Source organism: Coenobita brevimanus, chromosome 39 (genome assembly GCF_032717465.1).
Source record: "Coenobita brevimanus isolate Jiangsu-jjx chromosome 39, ASM3271746v2, whole genome shotgun sequence".
NCBI classification, from domain to species: domain Eukaryota; kingdom Metazoa; phylum Arthropoda; class Malacostraca; order Decapoda; family Coenobitidae; genus Coenobita; species Coenobita brevimanus.
The window spans coordinates 30,032,250-30,053,403 of NC_136992.1; the positions used below are offsets into that span (position 1 = coordinate 30,032,250).

Here is a 21,154-nt window from a genome sequence, read left to right on the forward strand (position 1 = left end):
ATGCCAAATTATTACGTGTAAGGTTCAATTATTATTTTTAGTTTCTGAGTCTCACATTATTTGGTTCTTCAAGTAATTTCACATTATTTGCACTACCTAACTGAACTCCTGGAGCACACAACCACCTGTTCAGAGATGTTCCATGTAATGTACCAACATTCCCTCAGTGGTGAGTCAGGGGAAAGTATGAAGGTTTGGATCCAGGGCAGATGACACTTGTGCATCTCTCCACCCACTTAAAAGGGGTACCATTGCAGTGGCTCCACTTCACCCCATGACTTGTTCAATGGTTACTGCCCAACAATGTAAATGGTTTCCTGGGTTACAGGAGCCATTAGACTTGTCAAAGTGTAGAACCATCTGAAGAGGAAAGAAGAGTATTAAAAGTGACAGGAAGAAAAGTGGAAGGAAGAATGGAGGGGATTAAGTAGGAAGAGAGATGGAAAGACACAGAAACAGAATGATAAAGGTGAAGGAAGAAGTAGGGAGCACAACACGTGAATGGATGATGGTTGCCATCACTTACCAGACAAATACTAAAATAAAGTACAGTAGATGAATAAGCTGGGGATGAAATATTCTGAGCAAGGTACAGTATCTACATAACATGCTTTTCTATGGAACATGAATGAAACAGTATATAGTTGAAATAACTGGGTTTAGATCAAAAGTTGCATGCTGGGGACAATGTATTACCTGGTCAAACACTTTGTTGATTATTACTACTCTTCCAAAACCCTACCAACACACACAAAAATACTTGTACGGCAAGTACAGTTCTCCATCAGATTCCCTGTCTTAACCCCTTCAACCCAAGGACATCATTTTATTCTTGCTGTTATTGGAGGATTTTAGCTTAGGGAGACTTTTGGAAGTAGAGGTGTTAAATACAGCCTAAAATAATTCTTTCATAGCTAGAGATACTCCCTAAAGTGAATGAATCATGAGGTGGCAATGTGATTCAAAAGAAAAGTACATCTAGATGAAATGATAAACCCAGCAAGTCCAGGGCTATCATATTAATTTTTCTCATATACCTCCAGACAATTTAATTCAGCTTGAGGAATATCTCTAGCAGTGAAGAGGTTACTGAATTCTACACCCTACCCCTCCAATCTTAAAAGTTATCCTAAAATGAGTAAAGTTATCTGACGGCAGCAACAATAACGTAAAAAGGACATCACTCAGGTCCAAAGGATTAAGAAATGCAGTGGGGGAGCAGCAACCAGGTGGTGATATGGGATGACAGGGTGTAACTCCACCAACTGGTAAGAAATGTTACGTCAATTTCATTTTGCACCCTTTGAGGTACTGTATAGGGTCCTGAGGCTAGGATATTGTGGTTCACTACACTGAAGGGTATAAACAGTCCAAGTGTATGATGTAATGAAGATTTAAGTCTAAGTGGGCCATGTGTAGATATACAAAGTGTATGGTGTAACAGAGTTATGTGGGCTAGAAGTAGGCGTAAGAAGTGTGTTTTGTAATGAAGAGTTCTTCCCTTGGTGGCATTACATGATCAAAAATTCTCTAGTCACCTCTTGGGGATCAATCCTATGGAAGGCCATCACTCCAACTGGGATATTCTAACCACTAACCCCACAGGCACTTGTCTGACCACCCTGCAATAAAAACTAATGTAATTTATATATTTAATTCAAAACACAGTGTTCTGACAAAAAAGTACATTATGAAACTACTGACTAACTACTATAATATACACAGCACATAACACAGTAAATTCATTGTACATACAGTAAGTCCATGTTGTAGGCTACGATGTTTTAGTTTATTGCTATCAAGTCCAATAAATTTGCTACGGTAGAAATGCTCATTACAGCTGAACTGCTACCTACCAAGCTAATTAGCCAGTTATCCCAATTTATTGTACAGTACTAACATGTAGGGAAAAGTGATTTTAACATATCTGTTACCTATAACAAGGACTGCCTGTAATAACGAACAATTCGCTACTCAACACAATAGTATAAAACTGCATGAACCCTTTCAGTCCAATTAATTACAGTATTTTTTAATTCCTGCTACCACACAATATTTTTCAGTTTACGAGATACAGCGGAATCTCCTAAATCGCAGTCTTGCGAGATTGGGCACAGATGACGATTTTAAAATTTTGTGAGTTAGAAATGACTACTTTTATGGGGAAAATTACTTATGAGTCTGTAGCCTTCACCACCATCACCACCACCAATGAACTCTCCAAAGCTGCACACAATGTCAGTTTGGTAACAAGAATGCAATGCAAATTACATCATCTGGCTGAAGAGGGTTAATACAGTATATAAATGCACTTGTGTGTGTCACAAACCTTAACACTGCCACAGCCTCTCCCATACATTTATTTGCAAATGTTGGAAGATCTACTAAGGCACTCAGATCATAACACTTAACAAAATCTATAGTAATTTATTCATTTTTGTTCACACCCTAATAACTACAACTACCAAAAAAATCTGGAGAAAGTCTTGAGATGAAATCATACATTAAATGAAAAGGTGTATGTAGGTGTGCATCTACCACTCTTACACTCAAATTCTTCCCTTCAGTCTTCATATATTCTTTTCTTTACCTAATAAATTTTCATCTCTCTCCCTCTCTTCCTTCATTTTTGAAAAAAATAAAAATAAAAAACAGTAGAAAACACACAAGTTCCTATCAGCCACATCCTGTGAACTTACGAAGCTCCCTAGTACCTCTTCCTTACTACTGTAATTCACTCCAGCATAAACCACACTAATATTCATTTGGTGTTTAACAATGACAAAAGTTAAAATTAAAACACTCTTGTTTTATGCATGCAACAATGTCAACAGCGAAGACAAAATTAAAATACTCCCTTGATTTTTAAAGGCATCGTCAACAGCAAAGATTAAATTAACATACTATCTCGATTTTGTACATGCAGTAATGTCAACAGCAAAGATAAAATGAACATCGACAAGAACATTAACCCTCTCACATCAGGTGGCACATGTCCGTGCCGCTAGAAAATGTCTGGCCACTGAATGGCACATATTCATGTTTTAGACTATTCATATTTGCGAAACAGTACTGGGGCCCAGTAATGGTTCATGCATCAGGAGGCGGCAATACTGAGGTGTTACCAACACAGAAGCACTATTTTACTGTCTTATGGATTGAAAACCTGCATGTTTGAATGTATGAATGTCACAAAACTCAAGAAAGCTGTGTGGACTCAGGAATTATTCTTCCATGTGTTTCAAACAAAATAATGTATTCTTGTTTTTATACCGAATTACACGTATTTTTCATGTTTATTTACGTGTAAAAAAACTTTCGTTTTGCTTACGCTAAGTTAAAGTGCAAACTGGAAAAAAAAAAAAAAAAAAAAAAAAAAAGACAGCTTTGAGTTTATCATTATACTGACAGGCATACGTCTGGCAGCGGAGGAGTTCCAACACCACAGTTTTTGACAGTTCAAAAAACAGGTAATTATTATTATTTTTTAAAATTATGTTAGACATCATATTACTCAGAAAATTATGGTCTATTTTTTGGTATGGAATATTTTATTAAAATAAATAAATAAATCTCTTTATAAATCTCTAAACCTTGTGTATGGGGAAAAAAAAAAAAAAAAAAAAAAAGACACCCCTGAGGTGGAAGGGTTAAAGAGCAAAGTAAAAACCATTAGGAATATGGTACAAAGGAAGCCTCTAAGCCTATAATGCTACAGCCCCTGGTGACTTACTACTGTCATCAATATGAAAATATTTAGAGCCACCCCTATGACAGCATCACATACAAGGAACAACAATTAACCAAGTATAATGGAACAATGTCTTATAAAAAATGGAAGCTCTAAATGAACCCTCACTCTAAACAACTCAGTTTGTGATTTTAACAGCACTGTTAGTGACTGCTATGACTTGCTGCAAAATAATGGCTAATTCCAGTAATCATACAACACATAAACTATGAGAATAATTCAAGATACAAACATATGGGAAATGGGACTACAGTACAACAATCAGTATACGAGGTATATAATATTTTCATTCTGTATTGCACTACTTCCTGTGAAATCCTTGAGTTCCTGGTTAGTTCCTGTTGGACCCGAGTTTTCTAATAATACGTGATGCCAAAGGAAAGAGCTTTGGTGGCCTCAAGGATGTCAATGGCCTCCAGGTAGTTGTCCAGTGAGGTCTTTTGGAAGCCCATGATGCTGAAAGACGCCAACTGCTCTGACCAAAAAGCCTCACGTGAGATGTTCAACAGAGCTTCCTCAATGCCCAACCTTAAGTTCTCTGTAAAGAAGAGGAAAAAAGGGATTCAAATTTATGCCTATCAGCTGCACAAGGATCACCATGGTAAACAACTGGGACTCTGCTAGTCCTGATCTCTCCCAAAATGCCTGATCACAGGGTCTCATAAATTAAGAAACATACTGAAAAGGAGGAGGATGAATAAAGGAAGCCTTTGGATTAGTGCCTATCACTACATAAGGGTCCTTAAAGTAAACAATGAATATTCTGCTAAGTCACAATCTTCCCTTGGCATTAGACCTTCAACAGTGTTACATCCAGGCAACCAACTGCAAAGTACTTTTGGGTGAACATGAACAGGGGTACAATTAACAGTCCAAGAGTCACACATAAATGCCACAATATTAATGTAGAGGTAAATCATGCACACATTATAAGCCACAATATTAGCAAAGAAATTAGTATTATTATGATGAAATTATTATTAAAGTAAAGGGAAGGTGGAGACACTGATGATATGGTGGAGGGATCGGATGGAGAGGTGTACGAATAGGGTGGTATGAGCTGAAGGGGGGGGGGGGGACAGCATTAGGGCTGAGGAGTGTGAAATACAAACAACCTATTTATGGCCAACCTCTCTGAGATAAGGCATCGGACTATAGACAGACAGACAGATGAAAAGACAAACATTAGCAGCTGTGGCCCAAGGATCATCTGAATGTGAACCCAGTGGACTGCAGGCTGAAGCTGCCCCTCTCCTACAACCCATTCTCCTCCTTTTAAAGGACAGGAAGGTAGTTCAGTGACATCTGTACAACCAGGCAGCTCCACCATCCAGTTTTAAGCCCACCATATGAAGTACCTCTCCAGCACCTTAACAGAAAGTAAAATGGAACATCACTTTGAAATGACAGTGTAAAACAATTCTGACCAGGTAGCTTAGTATTGACAAGGATGGGGTGGGGAGGCAAGGGTCCCCAGGAGCCTTGAAGGTGCAGCTCTGGCTTCTGGTAGTAGTGGCGGCTGAGGTAGTTGGCCAGGGAGAGGGAATCCACTGCTGCTGCTTCACCCTTCTTGCTCACAACCATTTCAATTGAGTTCATGTGATTCCCTGACACTGTCAAAAAGGCAAGATAAATGTAAATACTGTCCCAATGGCTATTAACACTCTTAAATTCCTATGATTCATTCTCAGCAGACAGAATAAAATCATCTGACATCAGGTGACACAGAATACAAATCTGTCCCAAACAGGAGTTACCTGTAACTACATTAACACTCACATTTCCACAACTCATTTTCAGCTGAATAACATCAACTGGCATCAGCTTGAACTAAATATTTCCTATGAGAGAGTTAAACGGATACTGTTCAAAAACTTTTAATAAGAACAGTTTTCTAAAAATTGTACTTAAAGTACAGGAAGTCCTCATTATTTGTTCCTTACTGATATTCCTTTTGCCAGTACATCTACATTAAATTACAAAGTGCCTCTGTAAAGTTGATTTGCCAGTTTCCTCCAATTTACAGAGCCAATTATACAGAAAGAGTTGTGATATTTTAGAATTCGTCTTAGACTAATAAAAGAACTTCACTTTCACGGTGTTACTACTTAACTGTCCCATTACACGCATGGGAATCCTGAATTAGTTAACTCAGTCCAGTTATTTTTGCCAAGAACAATCAGTCACTAACCCCTTAGACGATTTATGTAAGCATTAAATCTCAACTATTCCTTGGGTTTCAGCCCTTTACAGACCACATCCAGTTGGATCACCTGACTGTACTGTACACAGTGAGTAACACAGTATCTTGTCCTAACTTTAGGGACTACTTCCTGAAGTATTTCCACCCTGAAATGTTATATGAACACAGGGTCAATTCCCAGTGGTTTTGCATATACAGTAATCTGCACCATGGAGACATACTGTACAGTAGTATGGGCCACCACAACTGCTAATCCTCAATGTACTGGATTTTCATGTCTGGGGTACAGTCAGTACCAGAATACTAAGTGAAGTTGTCAGTGTTGGTGAATGGGCCTTTGGTTCTTTGCCTAGATATAAGTTCAATGATCAAATGAATCAAGATGTGTCTGCAAACCGGAAATGACTATATTAAACAATTATTGGTAGTGAATAAGATGTGACTGGTGCTGGAGAGGGATATTTCCATGCTGTGGCACTGATATAATCAAGTGGCTTTGCTGCCCAGCTAAATAATTTATCCCTCAACTTTCTCCCTATCTTACAAAGGGAGGATGGTACACTGCAGGCGATGGGTAATTTCAGCCTGCAATCCACCATGTTGATGTTCACACACGTATGTCACAGCAACAGATGTGATCACACTTTATAAAACTGCAAACCTTACAGACTGAATCTGCCATGAGTTTTTTATAATAAACAGTTGTATGCTTATTAATTTTTCATTTTCCTAAATTACAGCACACATACATAACAAATGGGAATCAACCCCATGTCCATACTCTTCTATTCTATTGCCAGACGCCTCAATCCTGTTTGGGGTGGCCACAAACAAATCGCCTCCACGTCGCCCTGTCCCCCGCCATTTCACTGCCCTGCTCCCAACTCACACCCCCCTCTCTCATATACCTCTCCACCCCATCCCTCCATCTCATCCTCGGTCTCCCCCTCCCTCTTCCCCCCTCCACCTCATTCACATACACTCTCTTCGTCAGTCTTTCACCCTCCATCCTCTCCACATGGCCAAACCACCTCAGTGTGTTCCTCATAACGCTTCCTATCACATCCACATCCACACCACAACGCTCCTTTATAACCTCATTCGTCAGCCTGTCTCTTCATGTGACTCCACAGGCTCCTCTTAAATAACTCATTTCCACTGCTCTCACTCTTGACTTGTGTCCTTCCAACAACGTCCAAGCTTCACTTCCATACGTTAGAGTTGGTATCACAATACTGTCATGTAGTAACTTTTTCACTTCCATGCTCACTTCCCTGTTTCCTATCACTGCTTTCAAAGAACCAGCAACCTTTCTTCCCTGCTGTACCCTTTCAAGCACTTCACCCTCCAAACCTCCATCCTTACTCATCACACTACCCAAGTGCTTAAACGTACTCACATTTTCCACTTCCTCACCATCCAACCTCGCTGTATATTCACTGACTTCACCTCTCTCAAAGACCATCACTTTACTCTTCCCTACATTCACCTTTAGATTCTGTTTCTTACACACTCTTCCAAACTCATAGTCTTAAGTCCTCATTATATGTAGCTTTTATCTGACATATTTTCTGTTTAGTATATTAAAAAAAAAAAAAAAAAAAAAAAAAAAAATGCTTATCAAAGTTCCACTGCTACCAACAGTGCTGGTTTGCCAGTTTTTCCCAATTCACTGAACAAAATATGTAAGAAAGGATGTGATAATTTCCAACTCCTCCCTGACTCATAATACCTATACATCAATACAGTGCTGACTGAAAGGGATGCCAGGAAGCAGCCCCAGAAGTACCCACATTGCATTACGCACTATTATTACAGAATTCTTGGTTCCTGAATGGTACTGAATGAGTGTAAGCCCCATTTCACTCTGTATAATGGTGCTAAGTTCTCTCTCTATCATGCTTTCTCTTTTCTTGCTTTCTGGAACTTGCCTCACTCCAACCATGGATGGGAAAAAAAGAAGTCAGGATGATGATGGTGACAACCACCTCTCTTACCTTGTATATCGGAGAAAAATGATGCATCCTCCCCCATCTGCTTTAGCATGCGCAGGACTAGTTTGTTACTGGACAAAGACGACTCACTTGCATGAACATATTTGCAACCTCGGATATCATAAAACTCTTTAATTCTCTCTCTGGAAAGCAAATATATGAAATTCATTACAAACAAATTCTATCTTTGAAAGGTAACATATGGAGCTGTTTGTTAACTGACAGCTTGCCAAAATACAGTCTCAGTTTTACTTAACACAGCATGGCAAAAACTCCAATTCTGTCAAAATATTAAAAATGATGAGCATTATATATCTGACTGCCAATGACATTTTCAAATAAGGCACCTAAACAAGTGAAAGCTAAGTACAGTACGCAGTATGAAACAATAATGAACATAACAGGAAGTACAAAAAAGTACACAAAGATTCTGGCCAAGTCAAATGAATAGCGCAAAATGATAAATATTTCACTCTCATCTTAAATGTCAGGACCAACTTGCCTAGCACCAGGCTTCTACGCTCCTCATGGGGCAAGTAGGATTGGATGATGGATGGATGGATGGATGATAAATATTTTTATGATACTGGCAAAGCAAGGTAAGACAACAAAAAGTACACACAAACAGCAAACCTGGAATGATAAGATAGCTTGGTAAGTATGGTTAAGGTTTCAGGCTGTTGTTTGGCCATACAACAGGACTTTGAATACACGACTGCATTATCAGTGCACATTAGGAAAAAGAGAAGCACCTAACCATTTCCTGAAGTACAGAAAAAGTACAGAGCAATTAATACCACCAAACATATATTACAAATCAATGCTAAAGTACGGTACATTTAACACTGCATATGATCTCACACAGAAATACTGGGCTTTAATTTCACAGCAGACAAATCCAACTCATACACTGAGGCATTTGGGTTTCTCTCCCATCAAGGGTATGATGTGCAATGCAATATATGACAAACAGCTATGGCTCCAGCTGGTATTATTGTACTGTGAAAAACAAAAATCATTATTCAGGACGTGTTAAACACTGAGAATTCTACGGAAACCAGAGAAGCAAGATAATTTAGGGTTCAAAAATTAGTCAAAGTACTGTAATACACGAACTTCCCTGACACAATGTGATTCTGGTACTCTTTCACTTTTCTCTACTAGGAGACAACAAAAAGACCCATCCCCCTTTTTTTAAGTCTTACAGTACAGTATTGTAATCAATTTTTATGCGTAGGTATTTTAATGCCATTGCCACCTTATTTACATATAATCACTATTGCTGGTCATCAAGGAAAACTACAGTGCTTCTGGCGCAGAGCCATCAACTCTTCCAAGCACAACCTCCTACTTCACCACCACCATAAAATCTGGGAATCTCTGAACTTCCAGGATGATGCTGTAGTGCTGAAAATGAAAGAGATGACTTGCGATACGAAGTAGGAAAAAGGATATGACATGCAGCACAACGTCAAAACACACACACAACAATGGTTAACAATTCAAACACCAATGTTTTTATATTACAATGCTTCTCTTGTCTTTTGCTATGTCCCACACTGCAAGTACCAGGCCTATCACAAAGCAGTGCTTAAACAGTGCAAGGAACCATCAGAGTTGTCAAGTAATTCTGAGGAGCCAAGTTGGTTTCAATACTTCAAAAATTTAGTGTTTCCATCTTTTTACCACAATTATCCATGAGACTATCTCACTGTCTTCAACAAAACAACAAAATTCTCCTTTTCTTGATATTTTTGGTGCTTCCTATTCTTACAATTACTGGTCAGATCACACAGATATACAGGTACTTCTCTTCATAGACCAACTTTTAAGAAGCTTAGTATCTTGCTAGAAATTATGTTTCCACTGATACCTTCAAGGTAGTTTAATATAATGAATAAGGTTTTTATTTTTCTGTGTGGTGTACAACATTCACGAAAGGAATGGGTTTCCAGACAAATCTATTCTCAACAACATGGAGTCAAATGCTTTTAATCCCATTAACTCCTCTCCTCTTAAAGACTCCCTGTAGTTTTTCTTGCTACACAAAAGTGCTGCCATCATTATTTCTTTACTACTTTTACTACACTGGACACTGTTCTTCGAACCCTCTGACTGCAAACCCTTAACCTGTAAACTGCAACAGCTTGATAGAGGATGTGGCTCTGACAGCACCATACCAAAAAAAAAGACCACTTAATATTTTTTTTTTTTTTTTTTCCAGTGCTCGTTGTGAGCAGAGTAACTTACAGCACATAATGGTCTGGAAATATGCATATCCATCTTCCAGCAAGCCCTCATCCACTTCATGTCCATATATCTGGGCTTGGTTAATATAAAGTTTATTTTTTCTGCTTCTCAAGCAACACTTCACAGAAATCTCTAAAAACAACACATAACAATCTATATCTACATACTTCATAACATTCTCTGTGAGCCGGTATGACCAAGAAATCATTCCCCTCTTTCTTCCATCTTTCCATACTTCTCCTTCTGTCTACAGGTGACTCTACACTGAGTGACGAGCCAAATGGTTTCCTGTACACCATGAAACCATTTACTACACTGGGTGGTAACCATATAGCCAAATTATGGAACCTGGTGGTTAAGTGGGCAATTAAGGCGCTCCAATCGGACTGGGCCTGTGCATGTTTATATCCATGGGGTGGTTAGGGTATATTGCTCATGCAATGCCACTCAGGGATGAGTGAGGCTGGTCACTTTCATCTTAAATGTCAAAATCAACTTGCTTAGCCCTGGGCTCCTATGCTCCCCATGGGGCAACACTGGATTAGATGATGGATGGATGGGTGGATAGATAGATGGATGGATGGAAGGGTGAAACAATAAAAACATATTTGCTATGCATGGGATGAGGTAGTTGATTACAGTAGTTGATTTCCCTTAAGTCGCAGTTCATTGGTTAAGATGGGCACACCTTTCACTTCCATCTACCTACACTTATTCATATCTGATTAACTTTTGCAAATTAACCGGTATTTTTTTTTTTTTTTCTATATAAACAACTAGTCAACTCTGGAACAAGCTTCAATTTACCTTTTTGCTTACTGAAGAGCGGTTTTTTAAATGCTACGTGTTTGCAAATCTCAAATTAAAAGATCTGATTCTGTCTTTCTTTTGTTAAATTATCTAAAGGAGTCTCACAAATATGTTCTTTAGCCTCTGTGATCCCTTTTCTGTATTACAAAGAACATTACATATCAGATAAATAAGTGGTACTGATTTATGAAACTGTCACTCCCTTCCATGTGCTTTCATATCATAATGTGGTCATTCACGCAAAATGACCTCATATCACACCAGTATTTGCGAACTCATATTAGAAGATTAGTTACACTGCTAGTTAGAATTACCATCTGAATTCAAACTGCCAAACAAGTTTAAGTACGGGCAACAGTTTACAGCCAGTATCACACCTTGACTCGGGAACCCCAGTTTGATAACAAGATATTGTGGACGAACCGTAGGTTACGTCAGCAGCGCTAAACTCTGCGTCACTGAAACATCAAGAGGCCACATCATAGCTGAGGTGGTGGTGGTCAAGTGCTTAGAATACTGACATCCTGTCTCAAAGGATGTGAGTTTGATCCCAGGCTGAGGCAGGAAAAGTTTGGAGTACAGTACAGTATCTGAATTTCATGAAAACTGATTTTATTCATCTAATTCTCAAGATCCAACATATTTTCAAACTTTCCCTGAAAGTAACATCCCTGGCTTGTATTTAAAAAAGACGGTGGTTATAAGTGTTGATGTGGTGACATGAAGGTGTGTGGCACACTGAATGATGTGGCCATCAAAAAATTAATAATCAATGCTACACCTGAGTCAGACTTATCAGATAAATCAACAAAAAAAATAAATAAAAAAATAATCAGTTTCCTGCTTTGATCTGGTATATGAAGTTAATGGAAATACCCTGTATGAGAAAATCTCAGTATTCTGAGAGACGATCCATGCATGCACGAAACACTACCTTTCAAAATGAAGGAATATTGATAAAGTTGAGAAGGATTTATACTTGCTGGCATCTAACCTAACTCCTTCAATCCAATAGCACCTTATTTTATTACAATCTTAGTGTCTCCTCTTGATTTATTCACTTTATGACCAAGCTTTCTGAACCAACGGAGTTAGATAAGAAAGGACAACGTTTGGAAACCCCCTGTGCTGCTGTCTGCAGATGATACTGTATTGTTCAGTGAAGACAAAAAGGAACTGCAAGGCTTGTTGAATGAGTTTGGAAGAGTGTGTAAGAAATGGAATCTAAATGTGAATGCAGGGAAGAGTAAAGTTATGGTCTCTGAGAGAAATGAAGTCAGTGAATGTACAGTGAGGTTGAATGAGGAGGAAATGGAAAATGTAGGTGCATTTAAGGACTTCAGTAGTGTGATGAGTAAGGATGGAAGTTTGGAGGGTGAAATGCTTGAAAGGGTACAGCAAGGAAGAAAGGTTGCTGGTTCTTTGAAAGCAGTGATAAGACACAGGAAAGTGAGCATGGAAGTAAAAAAGTCACTGCATGACAGTACTGTATTGTAATACCAACTCTAATGTATGGAAGTGAAGCTTGGACCTTGTTGGAAGGACACAAGTCAAGAGTGAGAGCAGTTGAAATGAGTTATTTGAGAGGAGCATGTGGAATTATATGGAGTGACACTGACAAATGAGGAAGTGAAGGAGCATTGTGGTGTGGATATGGGTGTGACAGAAAGAATTAGGCAAAATACACTGAGATGGTTTGGCCATGTGGAGAGGATGGAGAGCGAGAGACTGATGAGGAGAGTGTATGTGAGTAAGATGGAGGAGGGGAGAGGGTGGGGGAGGCCAAGGATGAGATGGATGGATGGGGAGGAGAAGTATATGAGATGGGGGGGTGTGAGTTGGGAGCAGGGCAATGAAATGGTGTGGGACCGGGTGACATGGAGATGATTTGTTTGTCGCCGCCTCTTACGGGATTAAAGCACCTGGCAATAAATAGACGGACAGAGAGGGTTAGATAAAGCCTTCACTAAACACTTCACTGCTTCCTTCTTAGATTTAATAGAATAACCTGATGTTAGCATGTAAAATAAAATGTCAGACTGAAAAAGTTAACTCCTTGAATCCAATGTTGTATTATTTGAACAATTACTGCTACCTTATGGCTACATAATTATTAAACACCGGACAAACTTCTCACACTGAAGGGGTTAGAAATGATTGCAATTAAACCCCTCCACAATGAAACCTTTTTCCAAGGCTGAATTTAATCCATTTATTTCAATGAGGTCTTAGTATAATTAAGCTTTGCTGCTTTCAGATGACTTTCCTCAACCTTGTGAGGATCTGTAGTAGTGAAGGGGGATGTTAGAGCTATACAGTATCTTGCCCCTTCAGTTTTTAAATGTTGAAAAAAATTGGTTGACAATAGGGGGGGGGGGGAAATACCATCAGGTGGCAACATGACTAAAATGTAAATTACTTCCTCAGACAAACAAGTTACAAATGCATTAAAAATTGTACATGGGTATATAAACTTACTTGACACTGCTGTGCACTAGGTAATCTGAGTAGTACCGGTATCCCAATATTCCTCCCTGAACAGCCAAATTAGGTAGGCATTAAAAAATGTGACAGTGGGTATATTAACTCACTTGACATCCCTATGCACTATAACATCCGAGTAGTAGCCCAATATTTCTCCCTTGACTGGGTGGTTGGTGACCGCCCCCACTGGTAACAGCTGGAAGTAACTTGTGTTTGTCTTGAATTTCTCGATAAATGTTGATGTGGAGACAAAAGCTGAAATTACATGAAAAACAATAAAATAAACAGGAAGGGAAGATTTATGAAGTGGACAGGTACATGTTTCAAATTATATTAATGCACTTAATGACATAATAATGGTAATCACATATATAGCACAATATGAAGAATGACTAGATCAATAAACTGAAGACAGTTTGATACATCAATTTTCACTGAGTCTGTATATATTCTTATATTACCTTATTCTACACATCTACATATGTATTTAAACCTAAGGGACAAGACTGAGCAGTAAACTGAACTAAATACACAACACTAAACACCATACTCTTCATAAAGTGACACTGTATAAGAAAAAATATGTATCAAAACAAATACTTAGTGATGGATACAGTGGTAGCAGTTCTACAGTGTTATTTCCAAGGCTCAGCTATTTAAATCAGTTTAAATTAATGAAAGTAATACAGTCTAAATACTCTACAAGAAAGTTGTGAAAAATTCTAAACATTAAGTGAAATATTAAAGGCTCAAGACAGTGTGTGCAGAACTATCACAATCATACATAAATATCAGGTATACTGTACTGTATCAACCATGCTTTAACAGAAAAGACCTATGGTAGTGCAAGATATTACGGCAACTTGTCGAGTATAGAAGAACATGAACTTGTGAGCTTAACAGCTAGTACAGTTGAGGCCAGAAGTCCCTGGTACCTTGAGGCACCTTTGTAGATACAGAGGGAGTGATCTGTGATAGTAACATTATAACTACTATGAAGATGTTTAAGGGCATTCAGCCAGATACCCATTAATTTACAGAAACCCATAACTGTCGTCAAATTGTACACGCTGTCACCCACTGTGCCTATGACTTTGTGACTTCCACTGTATGTGCAAGTGCCATGTGTTATCTACAAGAGAAAAAGACTAGCTACTACAAAAAAACAGATGAAGATTAATCAAATATTGTACCATAACAAAAATGCAGTGCAGTGTATAACAAACCCTTTATTAACACAGATCAGCAGCAGCAGCAAACAGTTTCTTAAACTCTACACTTGATAGGATTTCTGTCAGATAACAATATTCTCTGAACATTAACATCAAATCACAGTCTCAATAGCCCCTTCAGACAGTTGATAAATATCCATTTATTCTTGCTATCTCCAGATAATTTTGTTCAGTTCCAGGGATACTTTTTGAGCTGGAGGGGTTAGATACAGTCTTCATTAGCCTCTCCTTGCCTACAAACTGTATAACAGTCTGGTAGCAGCAAGAATAAATAAAATAATAATAATAAAGACGTGAATATGATGCCCAGGTTCACAATGTTAAACTTACATTGCACTTAACTTTATGAATGCTACAACTTGTTTAAAATGAAAATCATCTGGTAGTGGCCCATCAATATCAGTGTGCATTCACAGACAAGTTACTAATACTGTAATATTATAGACAATACATTTTTCCAAGACACCCCAGATATGATCCAATGCCATTACAATTTTTAAGGCGCCCCAGGCATGATGAAATATGATTATATTTTTCCAAGAACCCCATGCAGGATCCAAGGAAATGTTACTAATTACCATAAAATGGATACGCTAACCTGGAGATCCCACGCTGTTTTCAGTTTGGCTGGTGGCCGAGTGTTGTCAGACTGGAGGGTTGAGTTAACAAGTGAATCAAAGAAGACTCCTTTCTACTACATCAAAAACTAAGGTTCATCAAATTTCATGTAACCACAACATAGTACTGAAGAAGTGGGAGTGACTCAGTTCCAGCAGGAAAAAAATGAATCAACTACTGTTCTTCATAATCGTATACTGTACTTTAAACACCAAAACATGGCCAAAAGAGGAACGTAGGCTGCTCTTTTCGGTATCAATATGAAACACTAATAAAAGAGGCACATACGATTAAGCTTTATTTCCTCCAAAGATGCACTAAGGATTCTATTCCTTTCACCAAGTACAGTATTATGTTGATAGTTTCCTCACTTTCATACATTCTCTTTCCTTGCTTCTGGATCCTACAGTTTTAGGTGGGAAGAGGGTCTGGATAATGATGGTGATGATGATTACATAAAACATCAACCATTTGAATGTACAGTGCAGTAACTGGCTCCAAAAAATATCTAATGACATATGAGGTAGGTCTACCAGCACTGAGAATTGGTTTCCCCATGACAGGAAAATACAAAAAACAGATCCCTAGTTAATAAAGGGTTCAGTACAGTGAAGAGAGTACAACACCAGGATAACTAGAGAGTACAGCCATAGGGGAGGGCGTAGATGTGTGGGGGGTCAACTGACGGCATAAGGGCCACATTGTAATGTCTTTTCATTACGGTAGTGATTTACAGAGTAAATTATACCCCAATATCCTCTGTATGATATTGATATATTTTAAAATCATGAAAGTTTGTATCAATAACATACAAGAGGATATTGATGTGTAACATATAAAATAAACTGCTAAGGAAGACGTGCTATGATTTCCAAAGCTACTATGAATATGACCCTAATTCTGATGTCTCACCTGAAGAAGCAACATAAGAATATAAAGTTTACTGGCCCGGAAGTACAGCTGAACTGTGATTTTCTTGCCTCCACAAAGATCAATGGCTGAAAATACAGTAGTATGAACTAACTGAGACTGAGGGTCATAAGATTGAAACTCAGTGTGCAAAGGTGTATGCAAGACCCTGATTGACAATGATTAACTTCATAACAACTGTCAGGACAGGAAGTGGTCTGACTATTTCCCACTTTATAAAATGCAATCAGCAATTATTCTTTTTTTTTACATGTGAAGCAAAATAAGGGGGCTTACTTTTCCCCTTCACAATCTCAGTTTGAATGCTACTGTGCTGCTACAAAGCTCTATGCTAACCACCATGAACCTGTTATCATTGTTATTTATCCTGTGACTATACCACCTCTCAGTTTATAAAGCCAATTATCACTTAAGCAGTATCATCTGATGCCAAAAAAGTTAAATTAAATATACCCTACCAGTACAGTCACTACTCATTATACGCTGATTCAATATACGATAATTCCCTACAACGATAACAGAAAAGTTCCACCTCAAAATCCGATTTGCGATGAATTTCCCACTATAACGATACTCCCCTTGGAAAATTTTGTACGAAATGCCAGGCACACGCAAGGCAACAGTCACTTGTCTCAGGCAAGATGGCAGCCCCAGCATGCAGTGCAATGTTTTGGTTCAGTTGCGGTCCCGCCACCCCTTCAAAGCCCTGTCTTTTCCACTCGTTCACGTGTGCTCCACTGCTATCATCGCCTCTCAGCCAAGCATCGTGCTACAATAGGCCTATAGTGGGTGTTAGCACCGAAGTGGTGACATGCAGAGGTGTATGGTATGTAGGACTACTGGGCCTTGAGTGCAGGCTGTGAAGCCTATGCCCAGAGTCGTGCACACACACACACACACACACACACACACACACACACACACACACAAAATACATTGTGTAGCACCAGGCCAAAGTTACGGAAGTGTGACTGTTGTGTTGTTGCAACAATTTACTGTATGTGAGTAATGCCGCTTGTATTGGTGTGATAGTGTTTGTTTTGATGTTGGAGTCGACTTGGACCAACACAGGATGTGATTAAGGTGGGTTGTCATTTTTGTTTCAGTCTTGGGTAGGTGACTTTGGGAAGTTGAGCTGACGTAACCCCCCCTTTTAAAATGTGTTTCTATCTCCAGATTTACGATAAAATCGTTATACGTTAAGGTACGACCTGATGTAACCCCATTGTATAACGAGTAGTGATTGTAATCAGTCCGATAAATGCTAATATCAGTAACTGTACTGTATACAGTATTGTACCGTACTGTAAGATGTACCATATCCCCCAGTACTGTTCTACATTGGCTTCATATGAAACTGCTTTCACACCATCACAAGGCTAACATCATCTGGACTTGCACCCATAATTATGTTCTATATATTAAAATTCTACCAATCTGTACAAATATAATTTGATATTTTATCTCAAAAGAAGGCTCTGTTCTGAACTGTTAAAATAAATTTAATAAAGTACAATCTAAATTTACATAGCTACTGTACGGCAGTAAAAACCATTCATGTACCGGCATGGATTTTAAAATGTAACCAATAACAAAGCCTCTCATCTCCCATACAGATAAACTACACATATACACGCAGTTACTGTTATTACCATAGTCAGGTAACAATGGTAATTTAATTGGCATCTTTTCAGTAATTTACTGTGAATTTAAACCCATCAGTAACATGATGTACTTTTCATTTTATTTTTGCTATATCCAGATGATTTCATTCAATTTTCAAGAATTTCATGGTAGTGCAAGAAGTTAATGAAAGCTATATCTAACCCCTCCTGTTAAAACAAAAATCTCTAAGCTGAATAAGAGTCTACTGATAAGAAAAATAAAATAACAATGTATGTCATTAATGAAGGTGACATAATAAGGACTTGTAGGTTGTAGATGGTTGGCTGCCATCAATTCTGGGAGGTATTACCAAGAGAGTGAAGTGTGCCCCAAGCTTGGTAACTAGCCACAGAGCTATCACTCTTAGGCAGGAACTCAGTTACAAGAAAACCCAGTCAAATTCAAGCAAAGACTCTGATGCAATTACAAATGTTTTTAATTATCACTGATTTCTTTTACTGTAATAGTTCCTAGCAACTCCTGGGACATTATTAGTTGCCTCTGGCATTTGGTTAAGCTTCCATCCCAAAGAATGTATTAGCTGTACTATGGCCTTCCCCAATGCCGGAAAGTATGGCATCATTTAATTTACCAATTGACTGACTAACTGACAATAAGGATTTACTATACATTCCACAGCATATGTAGTGTTTCTTCAATTACCCACCTAGATCTATGCGATGGTGGTCCCCTCGGCTGATGTCTGGTCCGCGTCTCCGGGAACTGTATAAAAGTTCAGTCTGCACTTTCAATTTGTTCTCCAAGTACTCAGCCAGAAATTCATAGTATTCGACTGGAATGCCTGGACACATATATGTGGCCAGACGCAGCAATGGGGTATTGTTTTCCATGGTGCACCTGAAAATTACGGACAGTTAAGGACAATATACAGTAGCTGCTGTAGCTGGTGGTGACCATCGTCCACTCACTTGATGTAATGCTGCCTACTTCTTCCTTAGCATTTATCATTCTTTTTCTGTGCCTGCCCTCCTTTCTTCCTATCTCTCTCATCTTTCCTGTCACTTCTTACTGCTTTTCTTTCCTCTACAGGTGGCTTTACATTGAGTGACAAGCCAAATGGTTTCCTGTAAGCCAAGAAACCATTTACAACGCTGGGTGGTAACCATATAACCAAACCAAACGTGTTCCTTATGTGTCAACAAGTGGGTTGGTGGAGAGTTAGTGCACCTCCCTGTAAAACAAATAACTCAAAGTCAAATGGCCACCCCATACAGGATTATGGCATCCGACAATAGATAGATGTTCCCAACTGGAAATGAGAGCTGGTTTGCATCTCTAAAGAGTTCTTAAATTAAAATATAGCAATATGTAGGGTCAAGCAAATACAAATCATTGGTAAACATATGAGCACTTGTATCAAATGAAATATCACCATGGTGGTCCAGTGGCTGTGAGGTGGTCTGTTGTCTGAAATGATGTGAGTTAATCTTTAGGCTACGGCTGGGAAGTTTCAAGAATTTTGTTACAAGACTTTACTGATCTTCTGCAAGACCCACCTAAATGCCATAAAAATAGCCCTACTAATACCAATGTACCAGTCCTGAATTTGATTGATTAGGAGTGTAGCCTATGTGAGTGATGTGGAGGGGAAAGGAGGAAGGGAGACTGATGGATGGTGTGGGGAGGTATAGGAATGAGGGTGGTACGAACTGGAGAATGCACAGCCTAATAGTAGATGACACAGCATGAGAGCAATTCGTTTATGATCACCTCTTATGGGATTATGGCATAAGGCTACAAACAAAGAGATAGGCAGAGAACCCCCACAATTGCCACAAACCAGGGGCCTGCCTTTCCCACTGCTATTTAATATTTGGGCATAAGGCCATAAAAACAAATATAAAATCAACTGGGGAAATCTAAAGAAAATTTGACAAAAATGTGTAACTACCAACATTTACGACTGACACATCAGCAACAACGTTTCTAACCCCTTCCATTGAAGTTGCTATATCCCAACTCAATTCACCAGGCACCGGCAAGGCACAACCAGGTCACTTACTATCCTGAAGGATTTAAAGCAGTTTGTCCCTACAAAGCAAAATGATAACACTCCCACTGACATCAATTAACTACTGAATATTAATGCTGACTACAATGCATCCAAATATCACAATTTTTTTTATGCAGCTGGCACTCATAACCTGGAGTAACCAGTAAATTGGCTATAGACAGCAATGAAACTTAAGAAATTTTTCAACACATTACTTACAACTTTAAAATAGAACATGATTAGGTGACTTATAACAACAGCTCTTCTTTATTATTCTTCCTCCATGCCAGACGTGGCAAATCACCTGTCAGAGAAATACCGAAGGCCATTTGTGGTGAATGCAAGGCTATCAATTTCACATATACACAGCAACAGTGTGAGGGAAGACAAGGAACCTATGACACAAGACTAGCATGACCTAGTTGTCTCGTCCACACTGCTGACTGCAAATCTGCCAGCTCAATTGCACCATGGTTGAAATCTTGGTGAGGACAGCTGGCGTCACTCGACTCGAGGGTCCATCCACCCTTTTATGAGCTGATAAGTAAAATGAGTATGTACTAACACATCAGCAAGGTACCTGTGGTAACCTAGACAATGAAGCGGCTTTCTATTCCAGCACACTGGGTGAACAGCCCACCACTGGCTCAAAGGCCTAAGTTGCATAGATCAGCATTGCAGCCTCTACCTTTAGTTTTACTGACTGATAGGCTCTGGGCAAACACTCCCAGTAAAATAATATAATTCACCAATGCCAATGGTAGGCTACTCTATCTATCGAGAGACAATAATGCTGCCTATGACGTTCCAAAATATCAATTTTCACACAAATGGTACTATAAATTTAAAGTTAATAGGCAGATCTGCTTCTTGGTACCAATGGTGCTTAAATGGGCAATTTCTCAGTAAAAGATCGTGAAAAATGTGAAAAATCGGTAAACGAGCTTCTGTAAGGCACTGGTCTACCGTAGATTTCCATCACTCCTAATTCCCTATGCTGGTATGGCATATTACCAAATACTTACAACGGCAAATGGTAGCAAATCCAGTACTACCAGTTTCACACAAACACAGAGCACCAACGAGACAAGCGGACTGACAGACGACTGGCACGAACTGGTTGTCGCGTTTGTCAACTACACTACAAGGTCCACACTTCCACTGCTGCCTTCCCAGGCCATTTTATCATTTTACTGCTACCGG

The 21,154-nt window shown here is 38.9% G+C and overlaps 1 protein-coding gene across 2 annotated transcripts; it reads right to left on the minus strand.

The window, feature by feature from the left end:
• Nucleotides 1-2,055: 2,055 nt before the first annotated feature.
• On the minus strand, nt 2,056-21,044 carry LOC145396773 (uncharacterized). 2 transcript variants are annotated; one of them, XM_080270066.1, is made up of 7 exons: nt 20,977-21,044; nt 18,605-18,795; nt 13,600-13,747; nt 11,386-11,466; nt 7,952-8,091; nt 5,179-5,364; nt 2,056-4,289 (listed from the first exon to the last, which is right to left on the minus strand). In XM_080270066.1, the coding sequence occupies exons 2-7, from the start codon at nt 18,786-18,788 to the stop codon at nt 4,108-4,110; spliced, it is 921 nt and encodes a 306-aa protein (XP_080126192.1). In that variant the 5' UTR covers nt 18,789-18,795; nt 20,977-21,044; the 3' UTR covers nt 2,056-4,107. The 2 variants fall into 2 exon arrangements, with proteins under 2 accessions (XP_080126192.1, XP_080126193.1); XM_080270067.1 differs by lacking the exon at nt 11,386-11,466.
• Between the last annotated feature and the right edge of the window lie 110 nt (nt 21,045-21,154).